The sequence below is a fragment of the Oreochromis aureus genome, linkage group 14 (genome assembly GCF_013358895.1).
Source record: "Oreochromis aureus strain Israel breed Guangdong linkage group 14, ZZ_aureus, whole genome shotgun sequence".
NCBI lineage: Eukaryota > Metazoa > Chordata > Actinopteri > Cichliformes > Cichlidae > Oreochromis > Oreochromis aureus.
The window spans coordinates 24820544-24843160 of NC_052955.1; the positions used below are offsets into that span (position 1 = coordinate 24820544).

The 22617-nt window shown below is 43.0% G+C and overlaps 1 protein-coding gene across 2 annotated transcripts in view; it reads left to right on the top strand.

Moving 5' to 3' along the window:
• The window catches only part of ets1 (v-ets avian erythroblastosis virus E26 oncogene homolog 1), a 35104-nt gene that overhangs the window by 1281 nt on the left and 11206 nt on the right, over window positions 1-22617 (top strand). Inside the window, exons 2-3 of one of the 2 annotated variants that reach the window (XM_031743578.2) lie at window positions 233-309; window positions 3837-3984. In XM_031743578.2, coding sequence (XP_031599438.1) covers window positions 241-309; window positions 3837-3984 — 217 coding nt within the window. In that variant the 5' untranslated portion in view covers window positions 233-240. Of the gene's footprint in view, window positions 1-232; window positions 310-3836; window positions 3985-11525; window positions 11913-22617 lie in introns of those variants that run through there. The other variant, XM_031743579.2, reaches the window with a different exon arrangement.

Sequence of the window (22617 nt, forward strand, 5' to 3'; positions counted from 1 at the left end):
GTATTTTTTTAAAAACAGCTCAAATTTCTATTTCCCCGTATTATCTCGTCTCTTTTTTGACCCCCTTTCCTCTCCCAGCTTTTCCTCTCTCACACACCTATGCATACATGCACATATACCATGGACCTGCACACACAAAGTGTAAACAGCGTGTGACGGATAGGCTGCTTCTCTCTGCCTGCACTGTTTGTACGTTGATCCCTTCAGCAGGCCCTGCTTCTCCTGTCCACAGTGTCCGTGATGAGTTACTACATGGATCCAGTTTCTTCCTACCCAGCCCTTCACCCCTGTGACCGTCTGGGCACACTGGTAAGACCTCCCTCGTAAATTATCTCTGTGTTAAGACTGCCTTGGCTACCTACCACACAGCCATCCACGAGTGTGAGCGAATGAGCGTTTGTGTGTGTGTGTGCAAACTGCTCAGTGCAGGAATGTGTGCAGGAGCATTAGAGTGGTGTTCTTGTCAGTGTATTAGCAACTCTGGATTCCATCACCTTACAGGAGGATACTCTATTTCTTTTTTAGTTCACTCCACCAGGGTTTGCAGTAATAGTGCCTGTATCTGTACATGCTGTTCCTCATGATTTCATCAAAAGTTAGGAAACAGAGCTGTTGAACAAGACAATTCTCTACACGGCTGTGAAATTGCCCTTCGAGCTCCTCTGTGTTGCACAACAAGCCTGCACCGTGTACTTCTCTTTAGCAAGTAATATTGTAAATAATGAGACCTAGGCCTCCAGCCTTGGCACTAACCAATCAAACTGGAGTCAGGCAATCCCAGCAGACCAGCACTTTTCTCAGCTCAGCCACCCGCGCTGTGCTTTGCAGCAGTGTGTTTGCAAGAACCCTTAACACTTACCAAATGGTAGCGCTGAATACAAAGTCAGAGACAGTTGCTGGGAACATTGGGATTCCTGTCAGGTGAGCATTTGAAGGGTGAAGGCCAGTGTGCTGCAAAATAAATGCCTCCATTTGTATGCAGAGCACCAGCACATTAGGATAATAGACTGAGGTTACATGCAAATGGCAACCCCACCCCGTTCTAATACAAAACACAGAATGATCCCTCTCCCTGTTTCCTAATTGGCTCAGGTGGTGGGGCTTGCCTTTGAAATTGAGACTACTGTATACAAGGGCAGCTTGGTCAAAAGGTGAGCCCATGTCACCTCGGTAGCTTTATTCTCTTGAATTTACATAAATTATCAGCAAAAAGCAAAGGCTCTGATATTTTTTTTCTCTCTTTAAGACAATATCTAAGTTCTATGTATTCCACAAAGGCAGTATGCAGAAAACAGCTGCAAAAAAAAGTAAAACTCAAAGAATCAAACAGCTTGTTGAAAATGAAATGGATACAAATGCAATTAGTTTCATTTGTAACTGTAAACCTTACCTTTTGTAATGCATTGAATTAGTCCTTTTCTTTACATATCTTTTGTTCACACAAACGGCACAAATAATGAACACAATGAAAGAACCCCAGACATGAAGGATGGAGTGAACAGCAGCAGGTTGCAAGGGCTGTGCCCAGAATCACTCATTACCTCCACAATATATGAAGACCACTCATTGTTTTACTCAAAAGTGAGTTGCAAATTTAGATTTTGGATATTTATGCACTCCATGTTGTTTGAATCTTTGAATGCATGGTGCAGAAATTTCACTTTAAAAAAATGGTGATGCATGGACATATGGATGTATGATTTCAGACACGGTTAAGGACTATTATTTTTGGATATTTACATTTTGTATTTGCAGAAAAGCATAAGTGCAACAAATTATAACCTGTTAACAACACATCATTTGTATTAAGTATATTAAGAACCCTTGCACTATAGACCACATTTCTTTCAAGTAACACAAAGGTATGTGTAATTAAATCTGCCTGGTTTGCTAGCAAGGGCTTTCCTCTTAAAACCACTCGGTGGTAATTGAGTATGTGTTTGTGCACATATGTTTGATTGTGACACAGATGTAGCCTCAGATACATGCTATATAAGAATGCTGAAGTCCTATACACCAAAGAGTATTCAGTTCTGCAACAACAGTAAGCATGTCATGCTCTCACTGATTAATAGGTATAATGTTTTGAAAAAAAATGTCATTTTCACACATTCCACTACACATAAACTCAATGTGCTTAACATCGATTATTAAAACAAATGGGATGCTGCTAATACTCATACTCAAAAATTGTGAGGACTGCAATCCCCACATCCAAAATATATGAATTTTCATATACAGTAGTTGTCCCCCGGAGAAATTACTTGACCCTAAACTTATATTAGATTTCCCAATACTTTAGTGCCTAAAATAACAGTTAGGCCATATAAAAGCATGCATTATAAAGGCAGGCTCCTCCAAATATAGGCTGACCCCAACATTTAAAGTTGTTCTACATGAGTTGATCAAAGAATATTATGGTGTCGATAGTATCTTCATTGGTATCTGCGACAGCCTGTCTACTCCATAAATCCTCCATGTGGCTCCCTTCTTCCCTATCTAAGTTTCCCTCCTTTGCTGACTGACTTGATAGAAGATGCACCCCCCCCCCCCCCAAATGCAAATCTCTCAAGAACCTTGTAAACTGGCCTCCTTGATTCTTTGGTCATGTTAGTCATCCATAAAGCTAGATAGCTACTGATAAATGGTGCTGTGCTTAAACAGGAGCTGCTTATCAGATTGCCAGTCACTCTGTCTGCCGGGGCTGTCACTTACACATGTGACATAAAACATAGGATGCTGTAGCTCTCAGTCTCTTTCCTTGTGCTACAAAGTCAACTGTCTTCTACTGAATGACACTGTAAGTGAGACATTTGTGAAATCAACATAATTTCATTTCCAGATAAATTGCACGTAGCATGAATGCTGAGAATGTATTACTCCAGCATCAACAGGCTAAACACTGTATATCAGTATTCATAACCTGGACATTGATGTAAGCTCATTCTAGGCTGTATGAAAAGTATAGTTATGTATATTTGACTATAAGCCGCCAGTTTTAAAGAATGGTATTTCCTGATGTTCTTCATCAGTGGTCAAAGGTAGATTTTGATTTACTAAAAATGGTTATCTTCTTCCCCACTGCCTCTTGTTTCCTCAAAGAATTTCATATCTCTTTAGCTCTGCTGCCAAGTGCTGACTTTAGACTTCCCCCCCAGTGCAGCCTCTTACGTGAACAGTTCTGTGATAAGCAGGATAAAACAACAGAGCAAAGATAAACTGAATGAGTCAAATTTAGCTGCAGGGGTTATCTGTATGTGAATACAATGAAAAAATGTTTCCAAAATACAAGGTTACGCTCTGGGACAAAACCACCGGACAGCTATCTATATAGATAAGCTCATACGTGAACATTTTTTATTGGTTAACAAATCAAATTTAGCTGCATAATTATTCCATGGAAAGGCACACTAAACAACAGGCTTTGCCTCTTGTTCTTCAAGGGTTCAAGTGATTTTGGGTGATTTTGAACCCTGACCATATCTCTTATTCAAACACTCACACACTACAGAAATTTTAATAGTAGCATTTTCCATATACATCCTCATTAGCTATGCTATTCGAGCTCATTATAACCAAAATCACAATTAGGAAGACTGTATAACTTACTGTTAGAGGCATAAACTAAGCCCATACCACATTCAGTGTTGCTAACTGATTTATTTAATGTTTATCAAATAAAAAGTCGCCATCTCTCGGTTAAGAAGTTTGGGCGATTTTAAAAAAGAATTATTTGAAGATTCTAGTCTCTGCATGCAGCTACACATTCTGTTTGTCATTTTGTGCATAAATGATTACAAATTAAATTTTGTCTCCATTGTGCATTTTGTCTCCAGAGGCAGAGTGGAGGTGTGGCAATGGGGCCACAGACCCAGCACCCAGGTGTGGTTCACCCTCATCAGCAGTATTACCCATCACAGCCCCTTTACCCTCACGATATACCCCTGCAAGAGGTTCCGGACGGACGTGAAATGTGTCCTACAGGTAAGAAATCATCAGTCTGATCTCAAATGCATGTAGTATTTAATAACTGATTGTCAACCAGGACCCATAATTTAACAATTTTTAATTGTGATAGCGTTTTGATCAAGTTAACCTTTTACAATAAAATGTTAAAGTTCCTAATAGACCCTTAGTTGCTTGATAGAAACATTGTCATAGCTAGTATGAAACCACAAGACACAGAAGTGGTAATCTGTAAGGAAATAGAGATTAAAATTTGCCTCCTTTTTAATCCTTCCTGTATGTGATTCGGCACTACAACAACAAAGAGCAACCAAAAGAGTTTGTATGCTAAATGGATTCATCTCTTCGATCATGGCACACACCAAATCTTGCTCATTTTGTTGTTATAACACAATAAAGCTATTTTAACACATGTATTGTCACCATGAACGTCAAACCCCGATGCCTGTTTCAGTCAGAGCTGACAGCCTTTAACTTATCGGCTCCCTGGTACAGAATAGTGAAGGTAATTGTCTGGAAAATGCCTGCATAAGCTCTATGCAGGAGGCATCAATGTTTAAATAAAACCGAGTATTTCCAGTTATGTGAAAAAAGTCCCTGCTGTGTGCTAGATGGGAAAAAGGGGAGCTCAGGACAAGGGTCCAACCTGATTGTCATCTTCCCTAACCCTCAACCTAACCTTAAACCAAGTTTTCAAAAGTAAAATGTGATGATTTACACTGTGGACATGCTTTGCTCCTATTAATAGAGACCCCAAAGTGGAGCAGATTTATGTCTCCACAACTTCGGTATTGCACACATTTAAGGACACACACACACACACACATGCACGCGTGCAGAGTCTCAACTTGGCCTGTTGTTCTGCATCTGCTGCACGGGGGATGTTGGTGATGCTGACCCTGAGGGCAATGCCTTTACCAGATACCCTCATACCCCCCTCTCTTACGTTCTCTGTCTTCCTCCCACTATGTTTCTGGGGGCAAACGCTCTCCATTTTTCTTCTAACAGCCCTCTCTTTCTAGGTTTTTTTTTCGTTCATTGTTTTTCAAATTAGTTTTATTTTAAACTGGAACATTCCTCCCAGTGCATTTGCCTGCGTTTGACTCTGGCCTCTTCTACTTCTCAAAAGTGATTGATGCTGTTGGACTGGGACACACGCCACGGGAGTAAGATAGGGGTGCTGCGGGGCACAGGCTTTCTTCCGTCACCTCCCTGAGCTGGATGCAGGGGCAAGACAGGGGGCCAAAGGGCGGCCATCTTTTTCCCAAGCCTCTGGTTTGGTCTCTGGAGAGGTGGAGGGGGGCTAAGTGCTCGTGTGTGTGTGTACGTGTGTGTGAGAGTGTATGTGTGTGTGTTTGTACGTGTGTGTGTGTGCATATGCTTGCAAACGCCAGTACAAGAGGGAGTCAGGATTTGATGGGATTTGCTGATGTTTGTTACAGAGACACACTCTTTTGGAGCACTCACTTCATTCCTCCCAACGCTAAACCATTGACATAAACATTGCTAAGTGGAAAAAAATGACCGAGTGCTGACCTTCTTTTTTTTTTTTCTTTTCTCGTTCTCGTCTCCAAAATCCATGGAGACCACAGGTCTCAGAGCATTTGAGCCACCTGGAGATGCGGTTAGAGTCATTTAGCTCTTAACAGCAGTGTCATAAGAACTGCTTTGGTTTCTGTCCTACCACCATACGCTGTTATGAGTTGCTGTTAACCTCAAAAAGCTGCTCAATAACCTCTGACACAGTCTCCACACCCTGAGCCGTTGATTTGACTCATTTCTTTCAAACTGAAAAAAACAAAGAGAAACTTCTCCTAATAATTTCACATTTGCAAATTCTGAATACCCACAAACGATTTGTGTAGACTTAGAACTACAGGTGCAAACAATTTTAAGTTTCTGGTGCTGTGCAAGCAGAGCTTTGGAGATTTCTCGTATTTGAACGCATACTTGTTCTTTTTCAGACCACTGAGGTTTTGCCAGTTTTAAATGCTGTTATTTTTTTCACATCTTTTAACGCCCCTCTTTATGTATATTCATGAAACATTGCTTTGGCGCTATAAATATAAATGCAAACATGTTATGTCTGTCTTGGATATTTGGGATGAAATATTTTGTGTGTCTTTTAAAGTGGTTAGAGCCTGATTTTGCAACTGAAGTCAGTATTTTTCCTCTTGTGAATGGACCGGGTGTGTTTAAAATGAAAAGTGTTACTGTGAGAAAGAAAAGAGTACAGAGCAGATGTGAGGCAGGGATTTTGGATGTTACATGCTTGGCCCTGAGCCCAATGTCACACACACTGCTTCCTGACAACAGCCATGCCATGGTGATGTTTACACTAACCCAGCTCTACTCTATACTCTCCAACACTCACACCAAAGGATCTGTTGCAAACGCCTACTGAGGAAATTCACTTTATGTGCACGTGTGAGTTAAGTATGAGTGTGTGTGTGTGCTAAAAAAAAGAGTGAGCGTGCATTTCTGCACAATCTCACCAAAATCCAGGCACAGAAATCGCACACATGCAAACACGCTCCACTAACATCCTGGAGTGATACACACTCGCGTATTCATTCATTAAATTCACACCCTGCACTCTTGTGTGTATTGTATTACAGCATCCTTCCATTCAGTGAAACAGGCACACACACACACACATACAGGGAGGCGCACACACACATACATTCACTCCCAGGCTCTCCTGAGTTCACTGTACATTTAAACATGCACTCCCATTTAGTACACGCAGACACAGCTGTGATCTGGCACTCAGAGACCATTGGCCTGTGTTTTATATGATGTGATTTGACAGCTGGACAGTTGCAAGAGGAGGGGAATTGGGGGGTGGGGGTGGAGTACAATTTTAGGAGCGAATATGGATAGGGAAAAAGAGAAGTCACAGAAGTGGGACTGCAGTGGTGGGAGGAGAAGAGATGAGGGGAGGAGGATCTAAGATGTGGGGCCTTGAGTGGAGTGGGGGGGGTTCGCCTCTGATGAGGGGCACGTCCTCACGGGCGAAGGCCCATTTTTTATTTTCTAAAAGTAAACAGGCAGCCTGCGGGGGTCTGGAGGGTTATGGGAAAGGAGGAAACATTGATACTAATCAGGCCAGCGCACACTTCCCCCTCTAACAATAAAACAAAACAAGAGTGGAAACACGGAAAAGCGACAGACAACTGCGGGGGAATGGGCTACACGACGGTGCACATTTGAACCGCATGGCATGGCGATAGAGCTAAAGCAAGAAATGCAAGTCAATGAAAATAGTGAAGAGTTCATCTGCTTCTACTACACTGCACATTTGTAGTTTTATTTTTAGATGTCTGAACCGTTTGAATGAGTTTCCACATTAGGCTTCTGAGACATGGTTTACAATAGAGCCACTCTGGAATCTCTATCCCATAATTCAAAGTTCTGCTTCGGTGAACTGAAATCTTGAAATTATTTTTTCACTTCTTCTCCTTTGATGAGCCATTTCCTCCAAAGCCTTTTTAAAATATTGCTTGAGATCATCAGAAATGCGTTTTTCCTCTTTTCACCTACAGCTTATGGCATTGTACCCTGATTGAAAAATGATCGCTTTCTTCCCTGTTAGCGTTTTAATTTTATTTATTTATTCTCTTTTGGAAACGCTTTTAAGTACCAATCATTTTTTAAACTTTCCTTTCCCAGAGTTCTACAGGCCATATTTCTAGGAAGTGTTCGTGTGGTAAGTTCCTCTTGATAGCGCAGTGACTAATTACAAACCACTTCAGTAGGAGAACATGCAGTTCTGAAAGACATGCAATCACTGACGGGGGTGATGATGCAACAGATGCCAGCTCACCAGGAAAGGTGGTGCTTTAACGAATCCTGTGATAGACCTCCCATTGTTTTAATGTTTATGTCATGAGCATAGCAATATGCACAGCCTTTAACAACAATGAGTGTACTTTACCAGTAGCGGTAAAAGTGAATTCCTCTGACTGTATCCCATAATTTGCGTTGGTTGTTGACTCAAGTCCACTTTGTAGTAGTTAATGGTCAGTTGCTCACTTTAGCATTTTAATATAAACTGAATTTATACAACAATTAACCAAAGGAAGAAAAAATAAGAATCCAACAACTGCTTGTTTCTTAACTGAGTGGACCATTCCTTTGGGCGTTGCTATTTACTATGATACACAACCTTCATTTTTCATATGAAACATAGAGCAACACTGATGTATGATCCCTTTAGCTGTGAGGACTAGCAGACTGTGAGACTGTGCTAATAACGGAGAGGAGGGAGGGAGGGAGGGAGAGGAACGCAAGACAAGTAAAGGGAGGTCTGGGAGGCAAAGAGACGCGGAGGGGGGTGGGGATAATTGAATTATCTGCACAATGGAGTGATGGGGGGCACGTGGTGCCGCTAATGGAGGAAGAGATGTCCTTTTTAGCGGAGCTAATTGTTCAGAAAAGAGCTGAGCCTTTGTTCAGGGAGGCCCTGCTACTTTCCCAGTGCACTTTACATCCACACAACTTAGCGGCGTGTGTGCACACACATACACACAAAAACACATACACGCGCACAAACACATTCTGGAAGAAAAAAGATTTTGGAATGCGAGGCATAAGAAAGAGATGTGCACAAGCACAGTAGACATCTATGAGCAGAGACAGACTCACACATACAGGGACACAGCACTCCTGTCCCAGCTAACCCTCTGATCTCAGCAGGAGTGCATCCAGCCTGTGGCACCTTCAGACAGCATCCACCACTGATAGAGCTGAGACTGAGCTGTTAGACAGAAGCCACAAGGACCCCACTGTTTTACTGTTTGACTGTCTGCCCTGTGTGTGTGTGCGTGTGCGTGTCCCATATGTGTGTGTGTGCTTGAGTGGCTGTAAATAAATGACTGATTGATTACATGCTAAATGGCTTCTATTCACGCAACATACCATACCCATCAGATCATAGACATTCTCTGGGACTTTGGGATTTTATCCCGGTCATCTTTTAAGGCTTCACGTTTGTAAATGTGTGAGAATGCACACGCCAAACATCGAAAGCCTCAGAGCATCCAAGGCTCCTGCAACTACTGCGAGGGCGCCGCCATCAAAGACAAATATCACTTGACAGCTGTATGGATTGCTCTAAATCAAATAACCTTTCAGTTAACTCTGTGAAAAGTAGCAGGTGCAACGGTTACATCTGAGGATTATAGACAGGCAGAAAGCACAGATGTGCCAGTAAGAGACTGACAGCAAGCAGCAGCGAGGAGAGAGAGAGAGAAGGCTGTTTTTGCCGGGGGTGCTATAAAGCAACACAAATGAGTGAAGGCAGCTAACTGTCAAAACCATGGAAACAGCATTTGCCAGGTGAAGAAAAAGAGACACTGCAACCAAAACTTGTTTGATCTAGGACATGTGTCCTGGGGGTACTGTACATGCATGAGACGATCGTTTCATGTTTATTGCTAAAAAGAAAACGACACAATTGTTTTAGCAATTGCTTATGGAATTCAGATTGTTCAAAACTGTGTTATAATGAGCTTGTACCACTGATGATGAGAAGCTGATTGTTTAGCATTTAACCTTTCGTCATGTCAGAGTGCTGTTCGCCTTGCTTTTAAGGGTCATTGTACACCAGACTATCTAAGGCAATGGCCACTGCTCTGAGAAACAGCTCAACAATGTACTAATATAATATAAATATATTCAGATGCATAGCAGAGCCAAGAATTTAAAGAGCTTTTGTAATCACTTTTTAACAGGATTATTATTAAGGTATTAGTTTACCAATTAGTATGCACGTTTCAGCATGAATAGACCACTAAAATCAAATGAAATATTAACAAAATATCTAAACCAATAGAGATGGACAGGAACAAATTGAAAATTATCCAGAGTGTCACCAGCCCAGATATTAGTCAGCAACACCATTAAACTCTAAATGGCTGCCCTTAGGCACAAAAGGACCCAGGCTGTCCTTTTAAGAACAGATACAAGGGAGTTCATTAACAGAAGACAAAGAGGTTCAGTCAGAGCGTTTGAGAGACCGACGTGCTGACTGCTGGAGAGCTACTGTTTCTTCCTCCATTCTTCTCCTCCAACACCCCCTCTACTTTAAAACCCCCCCTCCCTCCCTGGTGAGGCTGCTTTTCTCACCGCAGAACCCACCAGCACTCCTCCCAGATGAGGCTCCTATCAGGGCAATGAAACCCGATCCAGGGCTGCTAATGGAGTCGGTGAAGTACCACCAGTTGAAAAATATCCATGCGTGAGCAATATCCCTGGCTCCCCAGCCTCCTCCCAGATCGTCCCATTTAGACGTACAAGTGTACAGGACATGCAGATGTATCGTGTGGATGTGCATCATAGGATGTACCATTGATTCATTCTAACTAGGTTTCTTACGACGGGGCTGGCTGTGGGATATGTGCCCTAAAGAAAACTATTTACATTTTAAATTTCTTACAAAACCTGGTTAAGAATGAATGATCTGTTATTACTGCTTCTGTTGCCATGGGAGGTGTTCCTTGATGGTAGTAGCTTGTGAAGAGTGGAGTCCTACTGTGGCAAAAAGCCCAGTCTTTCTTTTGTCTTTATTCTTTTTCAGCAGCAGAACAAATTCATGATTCAATTTCCAGTGAGGCATGGTCATTGTTCCTGATTATTGGCAGATAAAAAAAAAAAGCAAGCAGAAAACTAAAGAAAAAGCAGTTTGCATTTCCCAAACTAGATTTTCATTGACGGTCTCGGTGACGCAGATCGATTTAAACATCCAGACAACTAAACCTCGCACTACTTTTGCGCCTTATTTTTATTTTATTTTTATATCTTCATTTTCAATAAAGGTTAATAGGGCAACTGTTTGTAAAGACAAACTTTGTTATGACTGTGCTGCAGCAGCATAAAGAACACAGACGTGGCTGGCTTTTATTGATCTCTGCAACCTGAACAGGAAATACTCTGAGGTGTTTATGAGGGTGAGTTACAAGTTATGAGGATGCCTGGACCCGCAGAATATAGGACAGAGACAGGCCAGGTTCTTTTAGCTCTTAGTAACTTCATCTCAGCTATATAGCTTATTTGTTTTGAGATTTTAGTACTATTTCCACACAGTTATTTAATAACTGTCTCAAATACTGGTTGGGCTAAAAGTGTTGCTGTTTTCCCCAGTACCTTATGCCCCAGACTCTGATTTATAGATCTACATTGATTCATTCCTAATGTTTTGGCATGCTAAATTAGGTGATAAAGACGTTTTTGCCGTTACTCTCTCTTAAAAATATGTGTATACATATTTAAAATGTTCATCATCAAATCACCAGCGTGTTTCTCAACATCAAGAGCAAAGCGCCAAGTGCGTGCGATGACGTATGTAGGCTCCTCGGGGTCACAGGTAACAGCTTTCACATGAGCTGGTGTGTGTGTGTGTGGGTGTGTGTGTCTAGAGGGAAGAGGTGGGTGTGGGGGGGGTCCTTGTAATTGAATTGTGAATCAGCTAGCAAGTTAGACCCAGTCACCGCCCCCTTCTCTGTCGTCGCACTGGTTCTTCGCAAATGCAACGCCCATAGCCACAGATACAGAGGAGGGAGTAAGTGAGTGAGTGTGTGAGTGAGTGAGTAAGAAAGAACGAGGAAAAGAGGGAGTGTGTGTACCGGAGAGGGAGAAAGATAAGTTAGGAGTAAAAGAATCTGAATCGTTTCTTTCTTTTCTTTTTCCTTTCTTTTTTTAGTGTGAGAGGAGAATATTATATATATATAAATATATATTTTTTTACAAAATCAAGAACTGATCGGGACGCCAGAGGAGGAGGAGAAGATTTTTTTTTCCTTTGAAACATACATATATTGCGCTTTTGGAGGTGTTAGAATTAAAGAGGGAGGCGGCGTTATTAATTCACGCTGATCTGATGATCATGACGGCAGCTGTCGATATGAAACCGACGTTAACAATCATAAAGGCTGAAAAAATGGACGGTGAGTAATCTCAACTCTTCTGAGCGCTTTGACAGCTAACACGAGACTTACTGTACATTACTCCTCAATGTTTCCTTGTAACACAATCGGCTGTCTCCGGATTACGCTCACGGTAAAGCACGCTGTTAATTCTCGAGAACAAGTAGATGAGCTGAGAGAGGGACATAACGTCCTGAACGCATTTCTTTGATCAAGGCGCTGCTGGTTGCTCAATATTGGACTCTACAGGCAAGACTTGAGAAAGATTAAATAGCGCCTGAGGGTCTAGAGTCTTGCAATAGACTGTATGCATGCATGCATGCGCGCGCGTGTGTGTGTGTGTGTGCTCCTTATTGCTAGAAATCCGGCTCTGACAGGTGTGACTGTTTAAGATGTGATGATGTGCTAATATGAAAAAAAAGTTATGACACTGGACTTTTTACATTTGTGATCAGTCATCACAAAGCGTGCTGCTTTGCATAGCATTGGAAATTTTTACTAGTACATGCAAACAGCAGTGTGACTTTTACTGTTTATGTATGTGTGTAGCTGCCACTTTAAGACACACTGTATGTTTTATGACAGTTCTCTGATGATCTCAAGCATGAACAGCTATCCGAGTTAAGTTTTGCCACATTTCCTCTTTTTGTACAGATGGTAACCCTGTCTCTCTAATCCTGCTTTGATCTCACCTAACACTGACCCATATATTCCATGCCATGCCATGCTGGAGAAATCCAAGGCATATTGCCCAGCCGGCATGGGAGACAGGCAGTGGTGCCTAATAACCCCCTCCCCTCACCCACCAACCCCACTGCATCTTTTTTCTCCCTTTCTTCTCTGCCTCCCTCCCCACCACCTCCTCCTTTAGTGGCTGAAACTGACTTTCCAGAAGGCAGGAGAGGCAGGCTGAGGTGATGAATCTGCAGTGCTGAGGCTTGCCTCTCTCTTAACTCCACTGCCCAGAACCCTTTGGATCGCTCCAGGGCGCAGGCAGGGGAGGCCGCAACTGTAAGCTGTTTTCGTGTTGGGGTTTAAACCTTTGCGTGGTTTCACTTCTCTCTTTATCTTTTTTTTTTTCGTTACATATGGTGGCATGTTTGCAGGATTTGCATTCAGCAGCTTTTTACATTAACCAATCCCCCTGTGCTTTTGCAGTTCAGGTGCAGAGAACCTATTAGCAGAGTAGCAAGCACCACTGATGCATCATGGAAATCTGATACTAATTGCTAGTGCTGACCCACTAAGGGGCTGTGACTCACCACATTAACCGCCTTCTCCCTGCTGTCAATACCTGCAGAGCATAGATTCATACATGCACATCACACAAAACTCGCAAATTCTGCTGACAGCTGCAGAATTGTTGCCAAAGCGTAGCACAATCTTGCAAAAGCATTTCGCAACTCTCGCTCCTACTTACGCTAAGTTGGGTGCACTTAGGTCAAGCCAAGCCTGCCAAGGAGCAGTTCACAACTTCACACAAACACATCTTTTCTTCACCTCCCTCTTGCATGCACACACGCACGCACACTGTTCTTGTTTACTTCTTGGTGTTACCATAGTCGCAAGATAGATGCGCTACTAATGCCCAAGGCAGTTCTTCAGCCTGATAAGAAATAACAAATTTACAGGCACGACCAAGTTGCACTCGCCCTTTGCTTACAGCTTACTGAAAGAAAGTAGTCCACACAGGTCAAGTTCTTGGACTGTTACTGTGAGAAGCAGCTCTGCAGCAAGTGGTGATGGCAGCTCAGTTTTAGGTCTATTTAGGCATTGTTTTGAATAACACCTGCAGTCACACACTGCACATGCATGCACACCCTGCTAACAGGCTCAAGTGGTTTCTAGCCCACCTTGCTTTTGTTTGTTTTCTTTTTTTGACGGAAGTGACAGCAGAGGTAACTCTTTAAAAGGCATTCGCGCACTGCCAGGGCCAGAGGTAAACCCAAAATAACACTGCTTACTTCACTGTTACGGGATTCACTTCGAAGCACCCCAAGCTTACTTTGTTGTGACTCAGCCGGTGGGGTTGTTGTTGCTGAAAGCACTCTGTAGCCACGAGGAAATTTCTACAGAGACTAATTTGAAAGATAGAGTAGAACATTACCTCACCGGGCGTATTGTAGTACATTTGAGAAACATTTATTAAGGCTGCCCAGTGATGGATTTAATATTCAACAGAGTTAATTATTTACAATACAGTTTTTAGACCTGAATGAGCAGTGCCTCTTTGGTTTATGTCTCTGCCAGGCCTGAAGGTCGAGGTTCAGTGAAAGACAGGAATGTTTTGTGAACATGCCCTGCTGGGTGGTATGCATAGAAGCATAGAAAGAGCTTTGGCAAGGTTCAGTTTTATCTGATCAAAAATGCTGCACTTTGTTGTAACTGGCAGTTCTGACGTTTCTTCCGAGAGACCTTATATGGCATCCAAATCCACACTTTAAAACAGGCAGCAGACGCACAAGCACATACAGGCCATGGCAAAAACAGTAGACTCTTAGAAGGACTTCACCTACTTTCTCTTTCATGGTTCCTCTCATGTTGGTGCACTGTGGAGAGGAGTAGTAGCTTGAGTCAGGAAAGAGGGAGTTACATAAGCTTCTTTTTTTTTTTCTTTCTTTAGTGCGTTTGTGACAGCACTGCTTGAGTAGCACAGTGTAATATATGCCAGTGTTTGAGTGTGCGTGGCTGGCTAGCAGCTGTGCAAACACTGTTTGGGTGATCTGTGCTTCTCTTGATGTGGTCTGTCAATGAACTGGGCCAAACAGAGCAAACGGGTCAGTTTTTCTTCTGATGTCTGGCGTGTCGAACTGAAGACTATCTGGTTTGTGAGATCAAAACTTTAGTCCAGTGCCTCACCTACATAACATGAGGTTTCATTTGAATGGGATTCGACTGTCCCTAGAGGGCAACAGATACCAGTTTGCTCAATGGGACTCCCTGTGACAGTTAGGCTTTCACAATGACTCTTTCTTTCTTTCTTTCTTTCTTTCTTTCTTTCTTTCTTTCTTTCTTTCTTTCTTTCTTTCTTTCTTTCTTTCTTTCCCGTGTTGCACAGTGGTGCCACTTTGTTTCATTAAATGGGTTATTCCCGCATCCAGTCAGCCAGCCATTCACTGGTTCCTACATCTGTTGCGTTACCCATAGAAACATAAAACCGTTATTGTGCGTGGGTCTTTCTTGATGCTTCCCTCGTGACTACACACCTTAATATTTGCTTATAAAGCTTAGTCATAAAAAAGGCGTGCTAGCTCCACAGACAGCAGTCGACTAAATAATAAGCATATGGTGAGTAAGGGGTTGAGGAGCTACCAAGGTGTGGCCAATGAGGCTACAGTAAATGGCTATAAAAGCAAAAGAGATCACAATGGCTAGAGTGCCTTTCTCGCAGCTTCTCATTTTATTTGCATTACATAAAAACACCAACAACCAAAGCAAAGGAGAGAGGAAAAGAAAGCATTAACAAGCATTTTTTGTTACTCTTTTCAGTCATTCACCCACCCACTGACTCAATTCCTCCACTAGCGTTCTTCCCCCCTCCTTTCCCTTTCTCCCTCTGTTTCCATGTCTTTCTGTTGGCCACATGAGTTTCTCTCATGCCCTTGATGTGGTATATTCTGCAGTGAGTTCCTGGTGAATGCACTTTGTCCCATCCCCAGTCATTCCTAGTTTGTAATCCCTGAGTCATGGGGCTAGACGCCTGCTGCACCACACGCCACTGGCTATGCGCCGGTGTTGATTAGCTAACAGTTATCACAGTCCTCTGCCCCTCATTACTAGTATGACGGGGAACCCTGACTAGCTTTACACTGTCCAGAAAGGCCTCCAACAACTGCCCACGGATCTCTACGTTGTCTTGAAAATCTTTTTTTTCACAGAGTTTCTGTTTTATATTTCCACATTTAGTAGCTGTGTTTCCTATAATAAAATGGAAACTTGGCCGGTTTAGGAACACGCCTGCTTTGAGGATCAGTCCACTGTCTTTAAAGGTAGTCAGTTTGTTTCAGTGCAGATGTTCGGCTGTCCACAACGAGGTCAGATAACTTATTTTGCTCGGCGTGTGCTCCACATTGTGCTCACTTTCTTCTCTTTTGTCTATGCTTGCTTCACAACACCTGTTTTTGGAGTTGGTGCGCATAGCATGCTGCTTTTGTAATCAGGTGAGCAAATGGGGCACAGCCACCGAGTGTGCCCGTATCAGACCCACAGCGTCAGATGTATGTCGATCGACCAGCCCGCCAAAGCAACAGGTGACAGAGAGGGGTGGTGTTTGCTTGGTGTTTAAGTGTGATTCTGCGATGCCTGTAATGAGCGACACAGTCAAATGGAAGACACATGTCCAGAGTGTGTGTTAGTTAGAGTACTTTTTTTGTATAAAACATTTCTTCACCATCATTCTGTCATAGAAATTGGGCTTGTAGACCATTGTTATTTTGCTTCACGTCAGTTCTTATTGCAGACACTTTTTTGTTGCTCTGCAACATGTATTTGTTTTGTGTGTGGTTTCAAGGTAACTGTGACCACATTTTGAATCAGCAGCAGGAATTTTACAAGATCTGGTCATTGCTTTCATCATGACCAGTCACATTGTCAAATGAAGTAGCACGATATCCCCTGACGTCCAGTCATCCTTTGACTAAATGAGTCACACCCTGTCTATGTATGCTCGTCTATGTGAGTGTGTGTGTTTAAGAGAGAGAACTAAAGAGAGTGAGATAAGACATTTTGAGCACCAGTTTACACAACTGCAACGTTAGTCTCATGTTTTTTGAAATCACTTCCATCTCTTATTGCAAAACCCTGAGTTGTAACTTTCCAGCTAAAGATTTAAATCCTGGTTTAAATCTTTCAATCAGTACAGTCAGCCAAACCTGAGAAATTTCACAGCATCATGAAAAGCGCGCATATCTTTATAAAAAAGATAAAGGAAGAAAGATGTGGTCAGATGTTTGATGTTTTACGCTCCTATTAGCTGTGGAGCCGACATGGAGCCCAAAATAGAAAAGCGATTCATCTTCTTGAGCCGAGACCATTTTGCCACTCAGACCGCGAGTCATTTTTGGTCGCGTTAGAGGAAAACAAGAAAGCTGTGAGAAGCACATTAGCGATTGTAAAACAGAGGTGGAATGCGAGGTATGCAACATGAAAACATGGCGGTCTAGGGAGAATTTATTTATCAAGTATCCATCTGCCGCCCATAGTTCGCCGTCAAACAAGCAACAGTCTTTTTATATGTGTATACGTATGATGTCTAATTGGACCCAACCGTTACAAGACTCACAAGCATGCATGTTGCAGACCGTAAGTATGGTTGTGTTGCAGACTGCTCCGTCCAAGTGTGTGAACGTGCATCTTTATACTGTCCCACATGAATCGTGCATATATCAGGAACCCGATTGCGGAATGTATCAGTTTGGACTAAAAATGGGGCAGGCACCATGTTTTGTGGAAAAAATGCAACACGGAAAGTAAACTGTTTGTCAGATATGTCGTGTGTTTGGTTTAACGCCTAAACAGTTCCTCCAGAGCGTCCCATGTCTGTTTATAACAGCAATGGAGCCTGGACATGGCTAGGCTAGCGCCACCTGCACTCTGGACTGTAGCACTTCCCTGTCAATACCCCCCCTTTTTTTTTCTTCCGCTATGCACTGATGCATAAAACAAGATAAACGGATCTTATTGGACTAAGTAAGTAAAAACAGACCTTTTCACACTGTTAAAGACAGACCAGTGCAGCTTTTAGGCAGTTAAAGTTGCAGCAAGGAGCCAAATCCTGCTGAAAGCTCTTTATTTTTATTTTTTTTCTAAAACAGAATTTCTAACAAGCTTTTAGCAAAAAAGAAAAAAAAAAGAAAAACAATGTTAAGTGTCTCTTGGTGATGGCGTGGATCATTTCAAAGTGAATGTCATATCAAGCACCGAGGCCATAGCATAAACAGTAGCGTTAATGCACTTTCACATCATGGGCTAATATGATTTCAGAGAAGGAGGGAGTGGAGGAAAGAAAGACAGAAAGGCAGCTATGGGGTATTAGTCTGACTTATTGTCTGCTTCAGTAGCCAGTGTGTCTGTGGTGGTGATGATCCTGGGCAACTCTATTTTCATGGCCAAAGACAGATGTCAGCAGTACTAGGCTTGTCCCGTACAGCAGCTTTACACCACCACAGGCTTGTGTTTCAGGAGGGCAGCCAGAAGGCAGTGGTGAAGATCTAAGAATAAAACTAGTTATTCAGCACTGCTGCCTGTGATGGTGGGATTGTACTGGTTTGCGCGTGGGAGGACTTCAGCCTGACGTTGTCCTGCTTCGAAGCATGCTAAGGTCTGCTGCCGGTCTGGCCGGCTTCATCGCCTTGCATACACTTCAATTCCTGGTTTCTTGGCATTGAGATGGAAATTTAAACAGTGTGGCTGACTGAACAAGCAGCCCTCTTAAAACCAGACCGCCACCCCGTCCTTCTCCTTTTGCTCCACTGCAGCCTTCAGTCACCACTTTATCACCCTGTGGTGCTGAATGGGTCCCCTTCATACCGGCCGAGTTTATGACCCTGCTTTTGCAGACCGGGGGTCTAGATATGTATCTCCATCAAAGGCGTTCTCACATACCGCTGTCACCTCTGGTCAGCTGTGGGCTGGTCTGCCTTAAAGAACCAATTATAAGCTCTTAACTATTAACCAGGAGCTCCTGTTTTTTCCCTCGCAGCTTGCCGTAACCCTGTTTAATATGTACGTGTGCGCATGTAGGGATAATCAGGAAGGGTATAAGCCCTTAGTGGTTGTTATGAAATGTTTTAACCCTCACCCGAACCCTCAATTCACCTCACCTCCCACAGGAAGTGGCAACTTAGCCACAGGAAATGGACTTATGCAGATCTTTATAAAGACATCCCCTCACCCCCCCATGTGCTATGATGTGCGTATAGTGGGATACCCAAATTGCCACAATCTGGTATAAATAAATGACTATGCAGTCCTAAGTACTGGCTCCTTACTATTGACAAAGGCTATCAAAAGCCCAGCTTTGATTTACCTTTTCAGATGATGTCCTTATTTTTTTAATCACAGTCCAATCTTGCTTCCTCACACCAACACACACCCACTCATAAACTCTATAGGCCTATTTATAGCTCAATCGCATGATAGAAAGCATATTGTCCCTTATTTGTTGGGTCTGGTTGCCTGCTCTGTTGTATCATTGCATCATTCGGAGCAGAGGCAGCAGTCCAGGCTTTATGAATGAACTGACTCTCCGCCAGAGGCTGGGAGATGGCACCGATCCCACTGTGATGTCATGCCACAGACAAGGAGAAGAGAGGGAGCTTTATGAAACCTCCCATTCATCGGTTTCTCTCCCTCTCTCTCTCTCTCTCTTTCTCGCTCTTTTTTTTTTTTTTTTGCCCACCCCTCACTCAACTCAGTCACCCATCACCCACCCAAGATGCTCTCTTGCTATCTTCCCCAGCCCTGTCCCGCCCTGCCCATCCGTGCCTATTCCAGCCCAATAGACTTTGGCCCTGGCTGTGAAAATCCCAATTTCACACCCACGCTCTGGCGCACAGGCAAAGACGGCCACTAATTTGGCCACTATGTGTGTTTATGTGAGTCACTTTAACAGCCTGAGGTGCCAAAGAAATACCTCTGTCTAAAGTTGGGTTGGGCCTTGCTCACAAGGGCAGAGCAGTAAAGGTGGACCAGCCTCAGCGAGAACCCCTGGGGGAAATATCGTCGTCGCACTCAGCAGCTTGTCCATTACTCATTTCATGGCAAGAGGAGAGTGGCTAATCAATACCTTTTACTGTAATCCAGACTAAACATCAGTCTCAATTCGTCAGTGATTCTTAGAATAGATGAACTTAATATGGGTTTTACCTCATTAGTAAAATTGGTTTCATTTTGTACTTTTTGCTGCAGAAGCTCTTTTTTTCCATTCTTTTAAGTCAGATACTTGTCAGTGAAATGCCATAATGTTGCCTGTGATTTACATCCATTCCCACATTTCATGAGCTAAGTGGATGGGACTCATTTTGCGGACAGACCCACACAGTCTAATGTGGAAAGTGATGACTAGTGGATGCTCTAGCTCTCAGTACATACTGACCGTTCTGTATCTAATGGGGCTCGCAGGCATTGAAATCGTATCAGGACTTCATCATTTACTCGAGACTGTCTAGATCCAAGCTCGCCTCTCTCGCTAATGGATGCACATTGTACATTAGCACTGCCGCAGATAACTTTCATATGGATCATTCACCATGGAGACTGCTCTATTATCACTTCACTGTTACATTTAGCGTTCTCCTTTCAGCCTTGCTGAACATTCTGCATCATGTTTTTAGGAGATCAGCTCAGATCAAAAAGAAAAATTTACAACAAAGGAGTGTATGTACATAAAACACACTATTTGACTGTCACCTGACAGTCAACCTTCTTCTGTTTTTTTAATTGTGTTTGTGGTTTGAATAAGAGCCTGAGCAGGATTTTAAGAAGTATTAAAACAACCCAATAATGATATGCTTTGTAGACGGGGTTCACATTTTTCTTTTTACTCTCTGCAGTGTCTAATGTTAGTTCTCATGCACTGTAGTGTTAAGTGTCTTTGATGGAAGATTTAGTGCTAAAGTGGGTTCAAGTCTGTGTGGGCAAGTACGCACTGCGGATGGGTTGATAAAAGCGATGTGGAGGGAGGGGTGTAAGCGGTTCGAAAGTGCAGACAAACTCCACTTGAGCCAGCTTAAATAAACTGCCACATTTTGCCTTTGCTTTCACATCAAAGCACAGACTGTCTGAGCCCCGGTCACATCTCAGTTTGCAGCCATTTGCAACATGTACCTCTCTGCATTACCAACACTACTTAAAAGCAAAACGAGCTCAGTAGAAACTTAGACAACCTAGCAGTCTTTTTTTTTTGGGTCAAATAGAGAAACCAGCTTTATTTTGATGTGTGAGCCATGTCTGACAGTAGTTAAACAGGGTTTTTGTGTGAGACTGTAAAACAATGGCTGTTCTCAACTCTTCAACCTTTTACCTTCACTTCTGACTGAAATGGTTACATTCTGTTTGGTCAGAATATATTATTACAGCCCAAATTGAATCACAGGAAGAAGCAAAGAGCTCCTCTGTCTTCTTTCTCCAGTCTGCTCCAAAAAAGCTCGAGAGGGGGAAGAAAAGGGGAAAAAAAAAAACGACCTAAAGACCGAAAAAAAGAAACTGGGAAACCTAATTTTACAAACAGCCAGACAGACATTGGGCGAAGTCGGGACGGGGGGGTAAGCTCCTGTGCATTCCAGACAAGGTCGCGACGTCAGCGAGTGGTGAAAACAAGCATGAACTGTATGTTGCTCTACTATACTGCTGGCAGATAAAACCACCAGCCGGTAGAGATGCCAGAACATCTGGGTTTGACACATGGCGGTGCTGCAAGTGTGACACAACCACTCCTCACAGCTTGTTTGCCCTGAAGACAAGTCTTTCTGTGATCTGGGATTAATGATTTTAAATTGCATGTAATGGACAAAGGAAAAAAAATGACCTAAAGAAATAGACTCACCAGTGAAATCAAGACCTTGCTGACTCTTTGATTTTCTTTTTATGTGTGTGCATGTTAACTTACTTGAGACCTAAGCTGACCTGTTGTGTTTTTAAGTTTTGCCGTATGCACATCGCCCCCCCCAAAGTTGATTACACAAGATAATGACATTAAGCTTTACCGCACAGTAACAGATAATAACAGATGTAATTGTGTGCTGTGCAAATGTGTGTGTGGACGGTTTGGAGATTTAAACGATAAAATATGCCTTAACTGAAACTCTAGGTTCTTTTTTTGTGGCTGTTTACAAGTTATTTGTTGAGCCTAGGTTGCTTGGTTTTTTTGGTTTTTTTGTTTTTGTTTTTTTAACTAGTCTGTTTTTATATTAGAGGCCAGAGGGTCTTTCCCCTTCTCTCCTCATCATCATATCCTCTGTTTTGCCCCCTTATCGCCATACTTCTGCAGCCCAGTCAATCTAATTAGATGAGTGCGAGTCATCAGGCACTGTTTAAAGCCATCAAAGGGAGCTCTGTGTCCCACTGGTTGCCCACTGGCTGTGAGCCGAGAACAGTAACCCTAGTGTGTAACTGAATCCCCTCGAGACGGGCCACCCCCGACTTTCCAAGTCACTCGCCAGCAGCCACGGTGACATCATCACCTCATCCCTTGACCCTTGACCTGTGAGAATGTTTGACCCCGTGCTGGGTCCTGTGACAGTAGGCCCACTGTGTTGGGGCAACGTGGTAGGAGGGCTAGCAGAGGTCATAGTGTCGATGATGGGCAGCACTGGCCACTGACCACTCTCCCACTCTCCCACCCAGGATGTACAGGTAGAAGATAATAAATGTGGGGTTTACCAACACAGTATACACACAGTGACACGGCTCTCCCTTGCTTTTTAAACAGGTCAGAGCCAAAGTTGTGACAGTCCTTGTTTCAATAGATTGGAGCCGATATGGAGACAGTGTCTGTCTAGACGGAATGTAATTGTTGAACCATGTTGTTGATCACGGTAGATGTTTGCTTTGTTTGTGTGTGTTTGTGTGGACGTGGATGCATGTGCGCGTAACTGTGTCAATGTCTAACCGAAGCGCACATTCACAGGACTCTTCCCGCCGCCTCTTTGTCTCAATTAAATTTTCCATTCAGTGAGCTTTATCGGCATGAAATATAATACAGGATGCACTGCCGCAGCCTCGGTTG